Source organism: Chelmon rostratus, chromosome 14 (assembly GCF_017976325.1).
Source record: "Chelmon rostratus isolate fCheRos1 chromosome 14, fCheRos1.pri, whole genome shotgun sequence".
NCBI lineage: Eukaryota > Metazoa > Chordata > Actinopteri > Chaetodontiformes > Chaetodontidae > Chelmon > Chelmon rostratus.
Genome location: NC_055671.1, coordinates 16,009,803 through 16,026,607, shown reverse-complemented (window position 1 = coordinate 16,026,607; position 16,805 = coordinate 16,009,803). Strand labels below are relative to the sequence as shown.

The 16,805-nt window shown below is 41.6% G+C and overlaps 1 protein-coding gene across 2 annotated transcripts in view; it reads right to left on the bottom strand.

The window, feature by feature from the left end:
• Positions 1 to 5,110: 5,110 nt before the first annotated feature.
• Positions 5,111 to 16,805, bottom strand: part of cpeb4b (cytoplasmic polyadenylation element binding protein 4b) — a 30,567-nt gene continuing 18,872 nt past the window's right edge. For both annotated transcript variants that reach the window (XM_041951967.1, XM_041951968.1), the window contains 6 exons: positions 12,553 to 12,723; positions 12,287 to 12,376; positions 11,780 to 11,898; positions 11,508 to 11,622; positions 9,980 to 10,161; positions 5,111 to 8,285 (listed from right to left, as the gene is read on the bottom strand). In XM_041951967.1, the coding sequence (XP_041807901.1) occupies positions 8,058 to 8,285; positions 9,980 to 10,161; positions 11,508 to 11,622; positions 11,780 to 11,898; positions 12,287 to 12,376; positions 12,553 to 12,723 (905 nt within the window). In that variant the 3' untranslated portion in view covers positions 5,111 to 8,057. The remainder of the gene's footprint in view (positions 8,286 to 9,979; positions 10,162 to 11,507; positions 11,623 to 11,779; positions 11,899 to 12,286; positions 12,377 to 12,552; positions 12,724 to 16,805) is intronic.

The following is a 16,805-nucleotide window of genomic DNA, read 5'->3' as shown; positions in this document are numbered from 1 at the left end:
GATGCTGCGGGAAAGCGACGCTGCACCGCCGGAGACGAACTGGATGTCTGGCGGCAGGTTTTCCTACCAGCAGGCAGCCCAACCCCCTAATCCAAACACAGCCTCTTCTCCAGCGCTCTGCTGCACCCAGCCGCTGGAGCTGCCACTAGGGGGATTTTTTTTCTCCTTTTGGGAGTCTCGTTTGTTTGGCCAAAGTGGAAGCCGAATTAATGTTGCCTTTCATGGCTGCTTGTAAACACGAAATCCGAGCCGAGAAGGTGGAAGCACATCATGCGTGCATCTGAACTTAAAATTACTTAAAATTATTTATGTGAAGGTAAATCACAGCTAAGCTCCCGCTGCAAGAGCATTTTTTTTATCCTTCTTCTGTTTTTATAAATTGTCTTGTCGTGGGTGACTATGCATGCAACCAAAATAAAAATAGGTAATGGCAAACTTCAGCAGAATTCTTACAAAATGACATTAAACTACTTTATCTCTGAACGATTAGATCAATGATTCAAAATCAATCATTTGCGCTTCCTAAATGTCACATCCCAACAGAATATCCACACTTTGCCTGTAAATTTGAAGGGGAGGAAAAATTGGGATATTAGTGAGAAGTCAACATTTCCTACAGTACTTGAAAGCAGCACAAACAATGTGTCAGCCAAATTGGAGCTTTTTGTCGTACAGCGCCATCTGGCGGTTTAATTACTGACACACAGTCGGATTTGAGAGCACTGGCAATAACACGAGTGTCAGTGTGTGAAAGCACTTAAAATAGAGATGCTAAGATGTTTACGTGTTTGTGTGCATGAGAAACAAAGACAGGTTTATATGGTATGATTCTGGTGTTGCACCACCAAAAAAAAGAGAAAATATAAAAGATATGCATCAAAAGGAAATTGAAATAAGATGATAATAGAAGCATGAATAATTTCATCGGGTCAGACGACTGGGTCGCCACGATCCTCTGTGAAACATCCTGAAAAGTGTCTCTGCACAATGTCAAGATGCTCTCTGCAAGATGTGTTTACACTCACCAGGTGTTCACGCCCTCCTTCGTCTGACTAGATCTTTCTTAATCAGATGTTTAACATAAGCTCTGTGATATATTTGAAGGGTATGTACAATCAAAGCCCTTCCAACCCCTGCTTGCTTTGGTGGACCTGCTTGCTAGCAATGCGTCATGTGCTTATAAGCTCCCATCTCCTCTTCCCTGTGCCTGAACCACCACCGCTTCTGCCTGCCCTGTTGGACATCAAGGATATTTGCGTGCAGGGACGATGAGGGCATGTGTTCCACAAGAGCGGTATCATGCTCCTCCCCGGCCTCCCATTCCATCTGTGTCCATGCAGGACTTCCTGGAGGTTCTAAAGTCCTGAACCAACCAGCTTTTTAACAGAGACTACAGAATGGTGGTCCCAGAGAAGGCCATCCTGACTCTCCTTGAGTTGGTCAGTTATGGTTTGTAAAGATGATGCAGCCCATGCAGGTTAGTCTCTGCAAGACTGACAGACTACAGTCCGCCATAGCATCCTTCCAGATCACAGCATGATGGCCATCCACCTCTTCCTTTGATCTGTCTGAAAGCAGGAAACACAAGCACAAGTAAGCCAAACAACTTCCTCCTGGCAGCCCAATCTGCGCTGGTGGTTAACGAGGAGAGGATCTATATCCTGTTAATCTAGCATCCATATCCCTGAGAAATACCCATTCATTCCTGTGCTTCATTTAAAGGAAACTCTGGGTACTCTCAGTTCTTTATTATTTTAGTGCTTTATTAATATCTCAACATTGTGTCATGTAGCCTGCATTTCACATAGAACAACATCTACTTACCAAATTATCATCAGTTTTGAAACAACATGAACAAGAGCTCTTCTGCTACGTGACATTTATATTTGCCAGCATGTTGACTTCAGGTTCAGTGAGTCGTGATCACACTCTACGGTGCAACATGCAACCAGCGGGTGGCGCTACTGAGCCGCCGGCCGGTTTGTTCAGTTTTTCCTGGAATCTGAGAAAACAACACATGACCCAGTCAGCCCTCTTGCTTTGACTGGTGGACTGCATGTCATGTTTTCATGGATCCACAAAGTGAATGACGTGTGCGGATGTGTGATTCGTGCGTGAGCCTTAAATTGAGGGTTTATCATGAATAGCTGCGCAGAAATTCTTCAAGTGTGGTGGGCCACACACACGCTCGCCTTTAACACAATAAACATGACCTGAAAAGGTGGAAAAGTTGGGAAGGACAACAGTTCAGGTCACAAAAGTCTTAATAGCTGAGGGGTATTAGCTCTAAGCTCAGCCAAACCAATTAAAACAGATGACACATCTGACCCACGCTTTCTGAACATACTGATATTCCACCAAAGTAGCTTTTATTTATACAGCCCAGTACCACAAATCACATATTTGCCTCAAGGGGCTTTACAATCTGTACAGCATATGACTCACCCTCTAGCTTTAGACCCTTGATCTTAGAGTTCATTTAAGTCCATTAAAGAGTCAATCTGCCCCAGAGCGTTCAGTCAGTGGGGTGCTATTTCTTTGATGGCTGGCAAAGACTGTGCATGAATGATTTTTTTTCTTTATTCCAAAAGACACATTTACTGGATTTTCTGTGTAAAAAAGGCAAACAGTGTCTGCTGAACTGCACCAGAATTAATTGATAGTATAATCAAGTGTCTGGATATTTATTAACTCAGGAGTGGATTTATTGTTAAAGAGCATTGTCAACTACTGGAAATCTTCGTTATGCTGACCTTCAGTGGTTTAACTTCTCAAATTGCTGCAGTGATGGAGAAGTGCACTCCAGGGTGTGGTTCGGTGGCTCTTTCAGTCTGTTGTTAAGTTACTCTTCAATGAATTACCAAACACCCAATGCCAGCAGTTATTGAAGTTATAAACTTCAGAGGATGACACCTCCGAACATGTGATGGGTTTTTCTGATGTCCAGTCAGAGCTGCATGTTCATGTTCATGCTCATGGTGATATTACACTACATAACACAGCCAGACTGTGATCACAACACAAAGTCATCTGGTAGTTAGTAACACTATTAGGGCTTTTCCACTGGCAGTTCTGGCCGCGCCCAGTCAAACCATGCCGCATTGACTTGCATTTCCATTTCCAGTTTAAATGCGACCAGTTTTGCCAAGCCACGCCCAATATGGACCATCTCCAGAGTCAGGTCGAAGCACGCCCAACCGCCTCCAAGCGAGCTGCGGTGACGTCAGATGGACTTCATCAGGCACAATTCAGAGACACATTTAAATGGCCTTTGCTGCTATTGGCAAACATACCAGATACGGTTTCAATCACCCCCTTTCTGCTTTTCAAGCAGTAAGCGTTAAACATTGAGCAAAATTGTAACAACAAATCCTCGACATGTAGTCAGCTACTAACAACAGTTCCACAGTGCAATAGTAAAAAGCATGAAAGAGGGTGCTGCTTTCAAACGTCATCGACTCAAGATAAGCGCAACACCTGTTAAAGACACACCTTGAAGCAGGTAGCCTTGTTGCATTCAAGATCCCTGCTGCGCAGAGTCAAACCAAGCCAAAGCCAAGCTAGCACATGTATGGAAAGGAGCTATAACCCATAACAGCTTGAAATGTCTGAGACGTAGCGTAAATAAGCACACCAAGCACATATTTCATCACAGTTAAGATTTATTTCATTCAACATTTCACATTACAAATATTTAAAAATTATGCATACTGTTATAAATAGTTGGCTGCAAACAATTAAATAACATTAGATTTTTCTTTTTCGTTTCACTAGCACTTCTACAGACCAACTCCTAGAAATATGGACATATCCGTATTACATAACTTAATTAGAAAGGAAAATACAAAAATAGGAACTTATAAAGTGAAATGACAATAAAAATTAAGGTGATATCTTAAGTAAAAAAATGCTATTAATAAATACAACAACCTTCCCATACACAGTTAAAAACTATTGAAATCTTGCCATTAAGTAACATCATTAACAGACAAATATTTAAATATTTATTTTCCTTCAGAAAATGTGAACCATATATTGTGGAGCACAATATAGCAATTAGTAAAAACTAGACACTTTAACATATTAAAAGCTTCACCTCAAAAATATAACAAAAATCTGATCAAAATTATAAAAATCAATTATACATTCCAATTAAAAATATACCAATAAACAGCTAAATACATTGTTGACCTAATAATTACAATGCAATCAATCACAGTAGCTTAAAATAAACAAAATAAGCAAATGAGCACAAAACCTTTAATGTTTTAAAAATAACTTCAATTATTTATATTAGTACAAATAGTTTGATTTCTTTTCTTTTTTACAAACACCAGCATGAAAAGGATTACAATAACAGTAGAAAATGACTGTGAAAAACATATTAACATCTTCTTTAATTAAATGTCTGCAATTAAAAATGGCATTAAAGAATTACATTGCAAAGAGTCTTTATCTGGAAAAAGGTTCAAAAGAAGTATTGCACATAACAACTTGAAGTTAACTTGCAACATTTACCACATTCAAGTCTTTAAGCTCCCCTTCCTCCAGATAGGTCTATATAAGATCACCTCGACAGACAGCGGGGATGAGTTCTCAAGTCTTTTAAACAGTGTTCTATAAGGATGCTCAAAGTCCTGCACTGCCAAATCGATTTAAAGTTCTGCTTTGTTTCTCGTCTTATCTCTCTGTCATGTGCATCCTGCAGAGGTCTGCGAATGGGGAAGCGAGGAGATCAACACGTGGGGAGGGGAGGGGGGGGTGAGGTGAGGTGAGAGTGGGTTTGGGGTGTCCTTAACAACTTAATAGTTGAAACATTTGGTGCACACCACAACAATTAATTTTAATAGCTAATTCATGTACTTGTCATTTTCTCTTTTTTTTGTCATGCATGCTAAGGATTACAATAGGTGCTAGTTGGCAAGTTCAAGAATATATATACCTTTTTTTTTTCAAATATTAAAATATCTAAACACCAAACATCCATTCTTGTGATACGAGATTCAGCGTTAAGCGTGAACCAAATTTTGCATTCTCCTTATAATAAGTTATGCTCCATCTATGGAGAGGAAACCAAGACAGAAGTTACCATTTTCCAACTAGTATAGCCATGTTTAGAGACATTAACATCAATTTCAAATTACAACTTGTATTTTTTTTGTGTGTTTTTTTTTTTTTTTTTTCTTGCCATGCTGTTATTGACCAGATTGACTGGAAACATCTAGTGTACGAAAAGCTAAGACCAAGAGAGCAATACACTTTGGTCTCTCCTCTGCAGATGTGAAGTCGCATCAACACAAGTGCGCACTTAGTTGTAAAGTTTCCTCAGCACTGAAATGTATAAAAAGCATAATTGAAAATAATATATATTGAAATCACTCAACTTTTTTTCTCAAAATGAACATTTCCATATATGCAGATCTCTCAGTAACAAAAGTACAAAAGCTACCTTTCACAATGTGAAAAATTGAGGTATTGCAAAAAGGAGTTTCCCCATTTGTGAAAAATGTGCCTAAAATGACTGTTGGAAAAAGAAAAAATATTTAGAAAAGTAGTGCATAATAAATGTTTATATGTGCATGACAAAATAATTTAGCTAGAAAACACTGTACCAAAAATCAGCAGGCCATGTATAAAATAATCTTTTTTTTTCATCTCATTTAACAGCAAATTCTTCACAAAGTGTTTTAACTTCTAAAATGCTCACCCACCGCACCCACAAAACTAACGTCCAGGGTGCAAAACTGGTGCGACGACACCACGCCGATATGAGGATACGTTTCTCACTAGTGTGTATAATCAAGTTTCTGTACTAACTCCCTGACATGTTTAAATGCTCGGCTAGTAGGTTGCCACTGAGTGACTTAAAACGACGAACAAATGTGAGGATTAGTTTTACTTTCGCTGTGTGGATGTGCACTTTATGTTGAATTTTTCCCAAACACGCAGACCTAAAAAGAACTAGTGCCTACCAGCGTGCACCTCCATTTTGAGCTATGGAGAGTGTGAGGCCTTGTTTGTGTGTGTGTGTGTGTGTGTGTCTGCAAGCCCTGTTGTTTTTCCACTGGTGTTCTAATGGGTTTTGACCACACTCTCAAATATATATATATACATATATATGTATAAATATATTATGTTCAAGGCCAATCTTTGGTTTGCTGGGCTTGACAGTTAAGCAAAACTGGGTAGAATTGACAGCTTTTAAAAAATATATATGAAAAACGTCCTTGAAGAAATCAGACAGAAAATAAGAGTTAAAACCTAAACAAGAGATGAGCTACAGTATGACCCACTACTGCACAGCCATCTTTGGTTCCCAAAAGCCACTGGGTACAACCGACTGTTATCAAGAGCAAACTGCATGTGGGTAACAAGTGTGTAGTAGTAGAGCACACTGCAGAGACTATCTTCATTTATGCTTCAAAAACACTGGATGCTGAGTTGGATTAGCTTGGCAGGAGAAAGGATAGAGGGTTCGCCGAAAGAGCAGATCCCTCCGTGACTCAAATGTGTGCCGACGATTCGGAAATCAGATAAACTTTAATTGCTTCTTTCATTAAATGCAGCTGACTCTTGGATGCAACGTAGAACTTTTTTCATTAAAGACTTGGGAGAATTGCACAAATGCATTAGGAAAAAAAAAAATCAAACAAAGACAGGCATTTCCCCGTTCGGCGGTAGCCCCGTAAAAACTGCAATAAAAAGGTGGCCACTTCTCTTGAGGAGTTACCTTAACCTCAGTCCTGAAAGATCTGGATCCAAGCCCGACTGCGTGCGGACACAGAAAGCAGGTTTGGATCCGTGAATGAGGCCCTATCCTTTGTTAGCTGCTAGCTTAGCAGCAGAGGCCGCAGGCAGACAAGAGGAGGGGGAGTGGGGCTGGACTTAACTCTTTACCAGTAAGCCTGTCTGTCTCTCCTGTAGCCTCCCTACGCCATACATTCCCCTAATACGCTGTATACTGTACGATGCTCTGCTCCATCCATAGCACAACCCTGGGTTTGATTACAAAAATAAGGAGGTGATGAAGCAAGTGAGTACAAAACTGTGCCAGTCACATCACACTCTGCCTGTTGCATCACTTCCCTTTGATTATAGTTCTAAGGAAAGGAGAACACCAGCGGTAATGTTTTCTTTCTTGCTTTCTTTCTTGCTTTTTTTTTTCTTTTAACTGTATTCGGCACATTAGCAGCTGAGTTTGAGGTATTAGTTTTTGCATGTCAAAATGGAGATCAAAACCCAAATATGTGTTGCTAAAATTTTGTTGTGGTTTTCAAGTAACATCAAAATATTCGTATGATCTTGGAAATCATAAAAAGAGAGGTTCAAACATTATGATCTGGGAGGGAAAAGAATCCATTTCGTTCTGCAGTGGGCCCTCTCTGTTCTTCAAAGTTAATTAAGATTCAGCTTTGGTTAACTACTAAGGGTCTCATATACTGGATCTGCACTCTTTAAATTGGAAATAAGTGCACTCTTCTTTAGCAACACCTTTTTCAATTCACATTTGCTCTGGAGCCTCTTGCATCAATAGAAAACGTAATCACACCTCTCAGAAACAAATAGCCAATGATAAATTGTTTGCTCTGGAGACTCGATACAAAACAAAAAGCAACAGCTCTGCTACAAAGGAAGTATATCAAATGCCAAATAAAGTGGATTTGTTTTGGGGCATCTTGTATCAAAATTAGACTCAAGTACATAGTTGAGAATAATATGCCAATTGAATAGCAGAGTACCATACCACACCTCAAACTTCCCAATATATGTATTTCTTGAGAACTCAAAAATATTTCAAAAATCAAATGCATAAATAAAATTATGTTACACATCTTTTTCCTTGCTGGACATATTTGGATATAATTCCAGTTTTTCTTTTCTATCTTCAAAATATAGATATATATTAACTTAAAAAAAAAAAATGAGAAAAAGGTTCAGTGAAATTAGAGCAAAAAGGAACCAGCAACAGAAAAGTGCATTTATTTGTACAATGATTTGCGACTCCTGCACTACCTGCCCTCCTGCTCCCCTGTTGCCTCTCCCTCTCCGGCGTCCGCTCAGTTCCAGCGGAAGGAGATGTGACGGGGTCGGTCGCCTCCCTCCTTCACCAGGGGTTTGTGAAACTCTCGTCCGGCGCGCGAGTGGATGGCCGCCCAGCAGTACTCGCAGTAGTACTGCAGACAGGTGACGTTGGCGCAGAAGAACGGTGCAAACTTCCCGCCGCAGCGCGTCCCCTGGCACTCGTCGCACAGCTGGTCATCCAGCACGTATGGCTTCACTTCCACCTGTAATCAGATTGGGCGATTGAGCTTCACAATTTCTTGTTATGTAAACGGCTGTTTCTTTAGACATCCAAGTCTCAAGATGAAATTAATCGAAAATGCATTTATACATATATATAATTCTGGTATTATTCTTAAAGTTATAATCCTTTAAATTTCAATGAAACCTTTTTTGATACCATTTATAGTTGGCATTTTTCAGCAGTTTCCAATGTGCTTACTTTCTGTAATCACCTCTCGAAATAGTAGTTGTCATTGTTAGTGGCAGAGTCCGCCATTCCCGCCCAGGATTCAAATTGCCTGCCTACAGACGAGGGTTTCACAGGAAACGATGCGTGCCTGTAACGCAGCTTACTGTTACTGCTTTTAATCTTATCTCCCTGACATCAGTCTCACCGTTCACTCTCCAGAGCGAACACAGAATCTGAGCTTTACTGAGTTTCTGCCGATGCAACCTGAACACTTCCTGCTGCTGATAGTTAAATGAAAAGATTTCAACAAGCAAAACACAAGGTGGCTTTTACTGCGAAGCCGTCACAGGTGATTAAAAATGTGTCTTTAAATATCCTCGGGAGTAGTGAAACGAGGACGAGCCACGGTGAGCTTTTAGAATATGATTTTCAGATCATAGTGTTCGCCATGCACTTGCTTTTCCAGCAGCTCACTGATGAGGGATTGTGCTATTAGCAAGTGAATGTCACTAAGGCACCCCATCTACAAAATTTGCACACCAATTATGCAAATGAGAATGCAGCGCACAATTATTGCAGCATTTTATATGATGATATTGTCTCTTCACTGGATATTTCTGTTGGATTTCTGCTCTTGTTATCTTGTCCGCTCACCTCCATTGTGCAAATGCGAATAATATTAGAGTCAATTACAGGCCACCTTAAGCTGTGATACTGTCATTTTTTGGCTGCTGGCCACAGTGGGTAAATCACTGATAGCCTGAGCTCAAAGTCGTTGATTTGAACAAAACAGCCAGTCGACAGCTGTGCCATGACATCTAAAAGTCAAAACACTCGAACCTCTCCGTAACTTCAACACTCAATAACCTTCCTCCCTCTGCCTGTAACTGTTTTTAATTTAATCTGCACTTTATCACTCTCTTCTACTAACGACTGTTTGTTCTTGCTATTTTACTTCTCACTGTAACTGTTAACACGGCACTGCTATTAATAAGCCTGTACGCTCATCCAACCTACCCTGCACTGTAGAAATAAAGGTTGAGTAAAAATAAATGAGGAGGATTAAATTCTGTTAGGTTGTTTAAGTTTATGTTGGATTTCATCTAAATCTAACAGCAGTGTTTTTGATACTGTTCCATGCTCTCACTTTATGGCAGACGTTTGGTTGAATCCAGTCTGAATATGTGAGAAAACCTCTTCCTAAGGCTTGGAGTCAGGACAAGTATCGCTACTTGAACTGATCTTCTATCATGAATGAACAAATATGTAAAATGTCCTTCCCTACTGCACATTGTCTTCTAATAAGCAAACAATTTTGGTATGAAGCGCTGCATTTTTCACATCTAGGAAGGCTGTCTCTTTTATCGCAACTCAGAAATGGAACAAAGGCGAGGAGAGTTTTAGAGCAACAGAGCAGGAAGTGAGATGTGGGGGAGACAAATGAAGAAAGAAGGGGGCCGAAAGGGGAGGCCGAAAAACACTGAGCTCTCTTTGCTTTCCACCCACCCGTTTATCGATTTCTCCATGCTGCAGCTGTACAAAGCGAGCACTGATAGCAGCAATGTAGCTCTGCTGATTAGAGAAGGCGACCCGCCCCGCTCCCTTGGGGTACTTCAGCTCAGGGTCTGTGTCGATGCCAGCGTAGCAAACCCCGCCATACAGACGATCCATGATCATGGCCAGCTCCACTGCAAGACACATAGAACCAGCTGAGCAAAACATTCACGAGGACAAGTTTGACACACAGAAGCAAAAGACACAAACGCAGTAACAAACATTCTGGGTAATCCAACGATTACATGCACACGCACACACACGGGCTTAATACATGAACTCGTGGCCGTGTAGCCAGTGAACACAAACACACCAAGTTGATGAGGGTTGTTGATCTGAGAGCTTAAAGCTGTCAACACAGATGGATTAAAGTTCTGCAGAGTTTGCTGGGGGTGAATATGAGAGGAGCATCAGCTGCTAAAATGGTTGCAATAAGTCAATAAACGTTCATTTACAGTCTGTGGTGAGTTTTTAACACACATGTAGTTAACACATGGGAACTGGGGGAGAGAATCCTGCAAATGTACAATGCGGCTTTACATTTACATTTAGTTAAAACACTAAAAAAGTCAAATGGCAGTTCCTTAATAGGTAGATGTTATACATGTTAATTTAGACCCAAATATTACACAGGGTCATAAAATATTTAATGCACCACGGGGTCTTATGACCTTGGTCATTACCACAACTGCAGCGCACAAGTCATAAAACACAGCCACCAGCAGTGCAGAAAACATGAACACACAGCACTACGTAACATTGCTATCAGGATAAAAAGGAATTTAATATTCTGCACAGCACAGCGTGCCACAGAGAGAACTTCCTGATAGGAGTGGTGTAGGTCAAAGCCAAATTCACCGGCACAGTGGCTTCTTTTAGCTCTACCCTCGAGCAAGTCTAATGTTTATCGTGAACACAAGTTGATCACATTGCAGTGTCTCACAGAAAGGAGAATTCTACTCAAAGCTGGCACTTCAAAGACTGGGAGGAAATTAAGCACCAGAAGTGAAGGACGGGTACTCAGATTTGCTTATTTGTGATTTGCAGTATACACATATGCAAAAGGATATAATGCAGAGAGACATTGAAAAGATGGCAAAGAAGACAATGACTCTACACTGAGAACATTTTAAAGGCCTTTGATAAATGACAAAAAAATAAATGAGCAATAACAAACACACAAGATTCAACCCCTATTGTGATTGGACAGCGGGGTAAAAGGTGACAGGGACGTGCGCAGCATTTTACACAAAGTTCAACATCTTTCAAGTCTCTGCGACCCCAAAAAAGCGCCAAACGTGCTCACTGCTCCATCACACTGCATGCATTAAGAGCATTTTGTAAATAAGCAGTGCTCCCATTGCAAACAATCCCAAAAATCCACTGGCCAAGTGTTATCATTGTCAACACTCATTTGTTGTTAATTTCCCCTGCTGGAAAAGAGTCTTCTCTTAAGAGACAAACATAAAATGAGGGATACCTGCACGGAGCGGACGAGGGACACCCCCAACAAAAATGGTTTTCCTCGGGTCCAGAGGCTGAGATCCATCCATCACAAAATCGCTGTCATTCAGGTTCCACGGGCGGATCTGGACCTGTCGCACACAAAACCAACAGGTTTCAGCTCTAGAAATAAACTGCGGCGTGCACAGTTTAACACAAGCTGCCTGTAAAGTCAAGTAAAAGTCATAACCAAGAGACACAGCAAGAGATGTGAGCAGATGGGTGTGTTTGCTGTGTGTTCCCACTGACCGGCTTGTCTTTGATGGTGGGGCTGGACACACAGAGGTACAGTTTGCCGTCCTCCTCAATGCAGGCATCGATCAAAGCCTGCACTGAGCTCTCATCCTGGAACAGCAGGAAGGCATAGCCTACACAAAATACAGCAGGGTTATTTGTGCACTGGGGACGCCAAGTATTGACAAAGAGTCATGTTGGAATTGAGTCCAGTGATTACTGTGACTACGTCTGCTCACGACATTCTGAAATCACAGCAGGAGGGCGAAAGCTTTTGCAAACAGAACAGAAACAGGCCAACAGTCCAGACACGGTTACAAAATGCTTCACATAAAAGTCCAAAGACAAAACCAGACTGCACAGATTAATAGCGGTAATACACCGATACAATGCTGTGCCGCACAATCGGTTCCAAACACACATCTGAAATAACTGAAGCCTATCTTTTGTAGCAACAAATTAAACAGTCAACAATTACGAGACAATGCAGCACAGAATGAAGAAGCTGTGATTGTCACACACCTTTGGGGGGGAAATAGGATTTGCTCTCTGCTTTGTGAGGCCAGTCCACAAACAGGTGTCCAAAACGCCGGAAACTGGCTGTTATCTCATCTGAAAGAAAGCAGACAGAAGGCATATCCATTGGCAGTCTGCAGGCTTGTGTTGCAGGTGTTATTTCGGTGTCTTGCAGTAAAACTTTTCCTCATGTTCTCCATCTTTTAAGCTTCAGTCCTAACCAAGAATGACTGAAATGGCCCCGAAATGAAATCCTCCTGCGACTGCTTTACCTTCATCTATGTCTGGTGGCAGTCCTCCCACAAAGACCTTGCGTGAGTAGCGTTCCACGCGTTCTCCGTTCTGGTGAGGAAAGCAGTGTGGAGAACCCAGGCCCGCGAGACCCTGATCGCCGCGCTCATCATCAGGGAAACCGTCCTCCATGGGGAAGAGAGAGGAGTGGCCTGAGGAAGAGAAGAGGGGCGGGAGAGCAGGAAAGGTTTATTTCCTGAGGAGAGAACGAGGAGCGCTAGGGTGGTAATGGTAGATTAGCACTTTGATCTTATTTCACTGTAATAAGTAATCCGCCTGCCTTTCATTGTTTTCTTGATCTGACAACAGATCAACAGACAGATGGCTTTAATACCGTCTGGTGCAAACGAAATGTTGCAGGCATTTCTAGACCCCTTAAACATGTGTAAATTTGTAAAATATAAAAAATGTTATACTACTATTATGACAGTAATGCTGTCTGATGGAAAAAACACAAGTATTGTTAGAAAAGGATCACAAACTAAAAATCATAGTACAACTCGCGAAAATTACTGTAGGAGAAACAAATATCAAGAGACACAAGTGGTTATGAGCAAATTTCAGTTATGTAGTTTGGAGATATTGCAAAAAGACTGGACTGAGCAAAAACAACAAGTAAGAAATGGACAGACTCACTCACAAATGCAGACACACACCCAGCAAGTGTAATGTCTAAGGAACACACATGCAGGTTCTCTCAAACACAGTAGTCCTCTGCGAGCAAGTCTAAATAGTTTCACAGTGAACTGTGCATGTTTGTGCAAGTGTGTGTGTGTGTGTGTTGTAGAGGTTAAGCCCTTGCTAGCCTATTCCTGCTCCCATACAACCTACCCTGAGCTGCTTTATAAAGATTTATGCAAGGGAGTTAGCCTGAGCTTACAGTATGTGCTGTGTGTGTGTGTGTGTGTGTGTGTGTGTGTGTGTGTGTGTGTGTGTGTGTGTGTGTGTGTGTGTGTGTGTGTGTGTGTGTGTGTGTGTGTGTGTGTGTGTGTGTCCGGCCATGTGCCGAGCCATGTGTCTGCGCTTCTGCTGCAGTGTGTGTAAATCACATACAACTGTACACTCAGTGTGCCTCTCTGCCTCAGATGTGACACTAACAACTATTGTCTGACTTAAAAATCTTGCAAAATGTGTGCGTGAAAATGAGAAAAGGCAAGCAGAGTCAAGCATAACGAAAGAAACACACACACTAAAGGGTGAAAGATGCATAAGATCACGTCACAAGCTCATAGCAAGGCTCGACACTTAAACAATCATGCAGACAGACTTGTCACTGTATGGATATAAAGCGCAGCGTTATTAAGACATCCCATAACCAATAGAGTCACAACAGCACGGCTTAACATCGCAAAATCAGTCAAAATATTGAGACCTACAGAGCTGAATTTAAACTGGGAAAGTGACATAATATATCCACGATTATATTTTACCTCGTCTCCTGCTATAATTCCTGGCTGCATGTGGAATAAGGACAAATCAAAGAAGAGGGTGATTATAAAAGATGCATAATTCACTGTACTGATAACAGCGCCAGGTAGTTCATTACAATGGAGAGATGTTCCATTGTCTTCCTGCCGGCCCTCTATTTTATTTATCTGTTGTGAATCATAATCAGCCTATGGAGCTATCACATAGTACTTAATCGACACAGGTTAAGCACAATTTACGATTTTATTTATAGTGGAAAGACTACATTTTAAATGTCTGTGTAACACATCCAGTTCAGCATCGTGCATAACAGTGAAGGGAGACTTTTAGTTATGACCTCAATTATATAAAAGGGAAAAGTGAGAGGAAAGAAGAAATGGTCCAAAGACTGAACCTTGAGGTATGCTATCGTTAATCAGGAATAGTGAGAAGATAAACCCACTCCTTCAGTCGATAAACCAAGATATGTGTCCACACAGAGTTATGTGCTTCATTAAGGTCAAGCAGCACGAACAGCTGCATTAGGACTGAGCAAGACGGATAACGGCGGCAGATTCAGTGGGGTCTCACTGACAGAAACAAGACTGAAATTCATCCAGTATGTCACTATAATCCAGTGGTTCTTTAAGAGCGGGGCTGGCCCCCCTGTTGGCGCCATAAAACCAGTGCAGGGGTGAAAGGGGGTGTGGATGACCAGGGGAAAAATACAGAGGGAAACAAAGTTGAGTAAATATGAATATTATGTGAATGGGCTTGTGTGAATATGAATACTTGTATTAAGCATTTGCTGATGCTATTGTGCTGACCTTTATTTCACTAACTCGTAGCTTCCCAGTTCATTTGGAAATTATGAAAATTGTGGGTTGGGGGCATGAATTTTTTTCAGCTTCTGAAGGGGGGGCATGCCAGAACAAGCTTGAGACCCACTGCTACCATCAAAGCTTTTCCATTGGCAGTGGTTTTGTTCGTTTTTTGTTGCTGATACCAGTGCAGAGAAAGCTCTACTGTGGCTAACAATGGTGGGAGTGAAACGTTCATCCTCAATAAACCAAATGGATCTACCAGAAGTAACAACAGAGTGTCCCTTTAGTGTTTCTGGATCTTGTTGGCCATTTCACAATGTGTGACTTGCTCTCCTACAGTCACGCTTTGGACTTTTTAAACAGAACGCATCTACGACAGCGAGCGGTTACCGTTGCAACCTCCATTGTTTCCAATGTAAACATGATAGCAGCCCTGCGGCCAAGAAGGGCAGCGGTGGCACCAAGGGCAGAGAGAGGGCGGCTGTCACTCTCAACATACGTAGGTGCACGGCTATCTACCTCTGTCGCCTGAGTTTTCCAGGTAGCTGCCTGCTCGCCATGTGACCATGGCAACGGTAGGAGGCATATCGAGGGAAACAGAAACGTTACTCGCTCACTTTTTGAAAGCACTACAAGTAGATAGCGTTCAATCTGAGAGTAATTTAACGAGGGTTCACATTTTAAATAATTCAGCTGAAAAGATGGTCTTACAAACCTCTACACCACCGAATAGAGTCTGTGAATGTAAAATTACTCGAATGAGCAATGTACTCATTATTTTCTTTTCGTATAATTCATGCCGCAGAAATCCAATTCCTTTTTCTGCCTTATAACATGTCTATAACTCATCTAATGGGTCCATCAGCCCACAATGCAGTTCACTGTCACATGAGTACACAAGATGATGCTCTTCTTACTCATTTCATTTAATACGCTCACTGGGAAATTATGTTTCTTTGCACAGAGCTGAAGTGAAACAAATTAAAATGCGGACACTGGAGAGGTGGAAGCATCGACCCATCTAAAACTGTAAGAGCACGGAGAGGATGAAGAAGTGGCCAGAACACACGAGCAATAATCCTCCGCTCCCTCAGTGGACTTTCCAACCCAGATGGACATTAACTCTGGGGGGAAGGTCAAAGAGAGCGAGAGAGAGAGAGAGAGAGAGAGGGAGAAACAGGAAAGCAGATTGAAAGAGAGCAGAGAGCGCTATAAAAAGATGTGTGACAGAGAGATAGAGAAAAAAATAGATTGGAAGAGATGGAGAAACAAGCTGATAAAAAGCTGTGTGGGGGTGAGAGAAAATGACAGTGAGTGAGAGAGATCAACAGAATAAGGAATGCGCAGAGAGAGAGAGAGAGAGAGAGACCGAGAGCTGGTGTGCAACCTCTGAATCCTGCCTATCCGCTGGCACCATCTGTCTCAGGGCTTGATGACAGCTCCTGACCATGTGATCTCACCATGTGACCCAGCGATCTCGTGAAGAAACTGCTGGCCCTCTCCTGTTTTACATCCTGGCCTCAAGAACAGAAGGCAAAAGCTACAACACAATTACACAATGATCGAGGGAATAAGAGGGTCCAGCGGCAAAGGAGAGGTAGCTAAATATGAAACTCCTAATGTGCACAGTTATTTATATATGTTTTAACAGCATTCTTTTCTTCTGTGCAATAAATGACCTTTCTCCTCTGTTGTAGGCTAAAAAAAAGGCTAAATACCTAAAAAAATAAACCTAAACACCTAAAACCGAATCAACATAAAACTCTCTACTCAGAAACAGAGACGTTATTCACAGACAAGAAACTTTTGGCACTAAGCGTTGAGCTAACAGGCATCCTAAGACCATTTGTCTTTATCATTCGATCCATTGATCCACCCGTTTTTTTTTATTTCCTGTCCGCTCACACTCTTTAATTCCCCTCTCCGTCCATCTACGTGTTTGAGGGGCCCCTTGAAACATTGTCAGAAGTAAACGCTTGCTGGTTAAAACTACTTTTAACAGT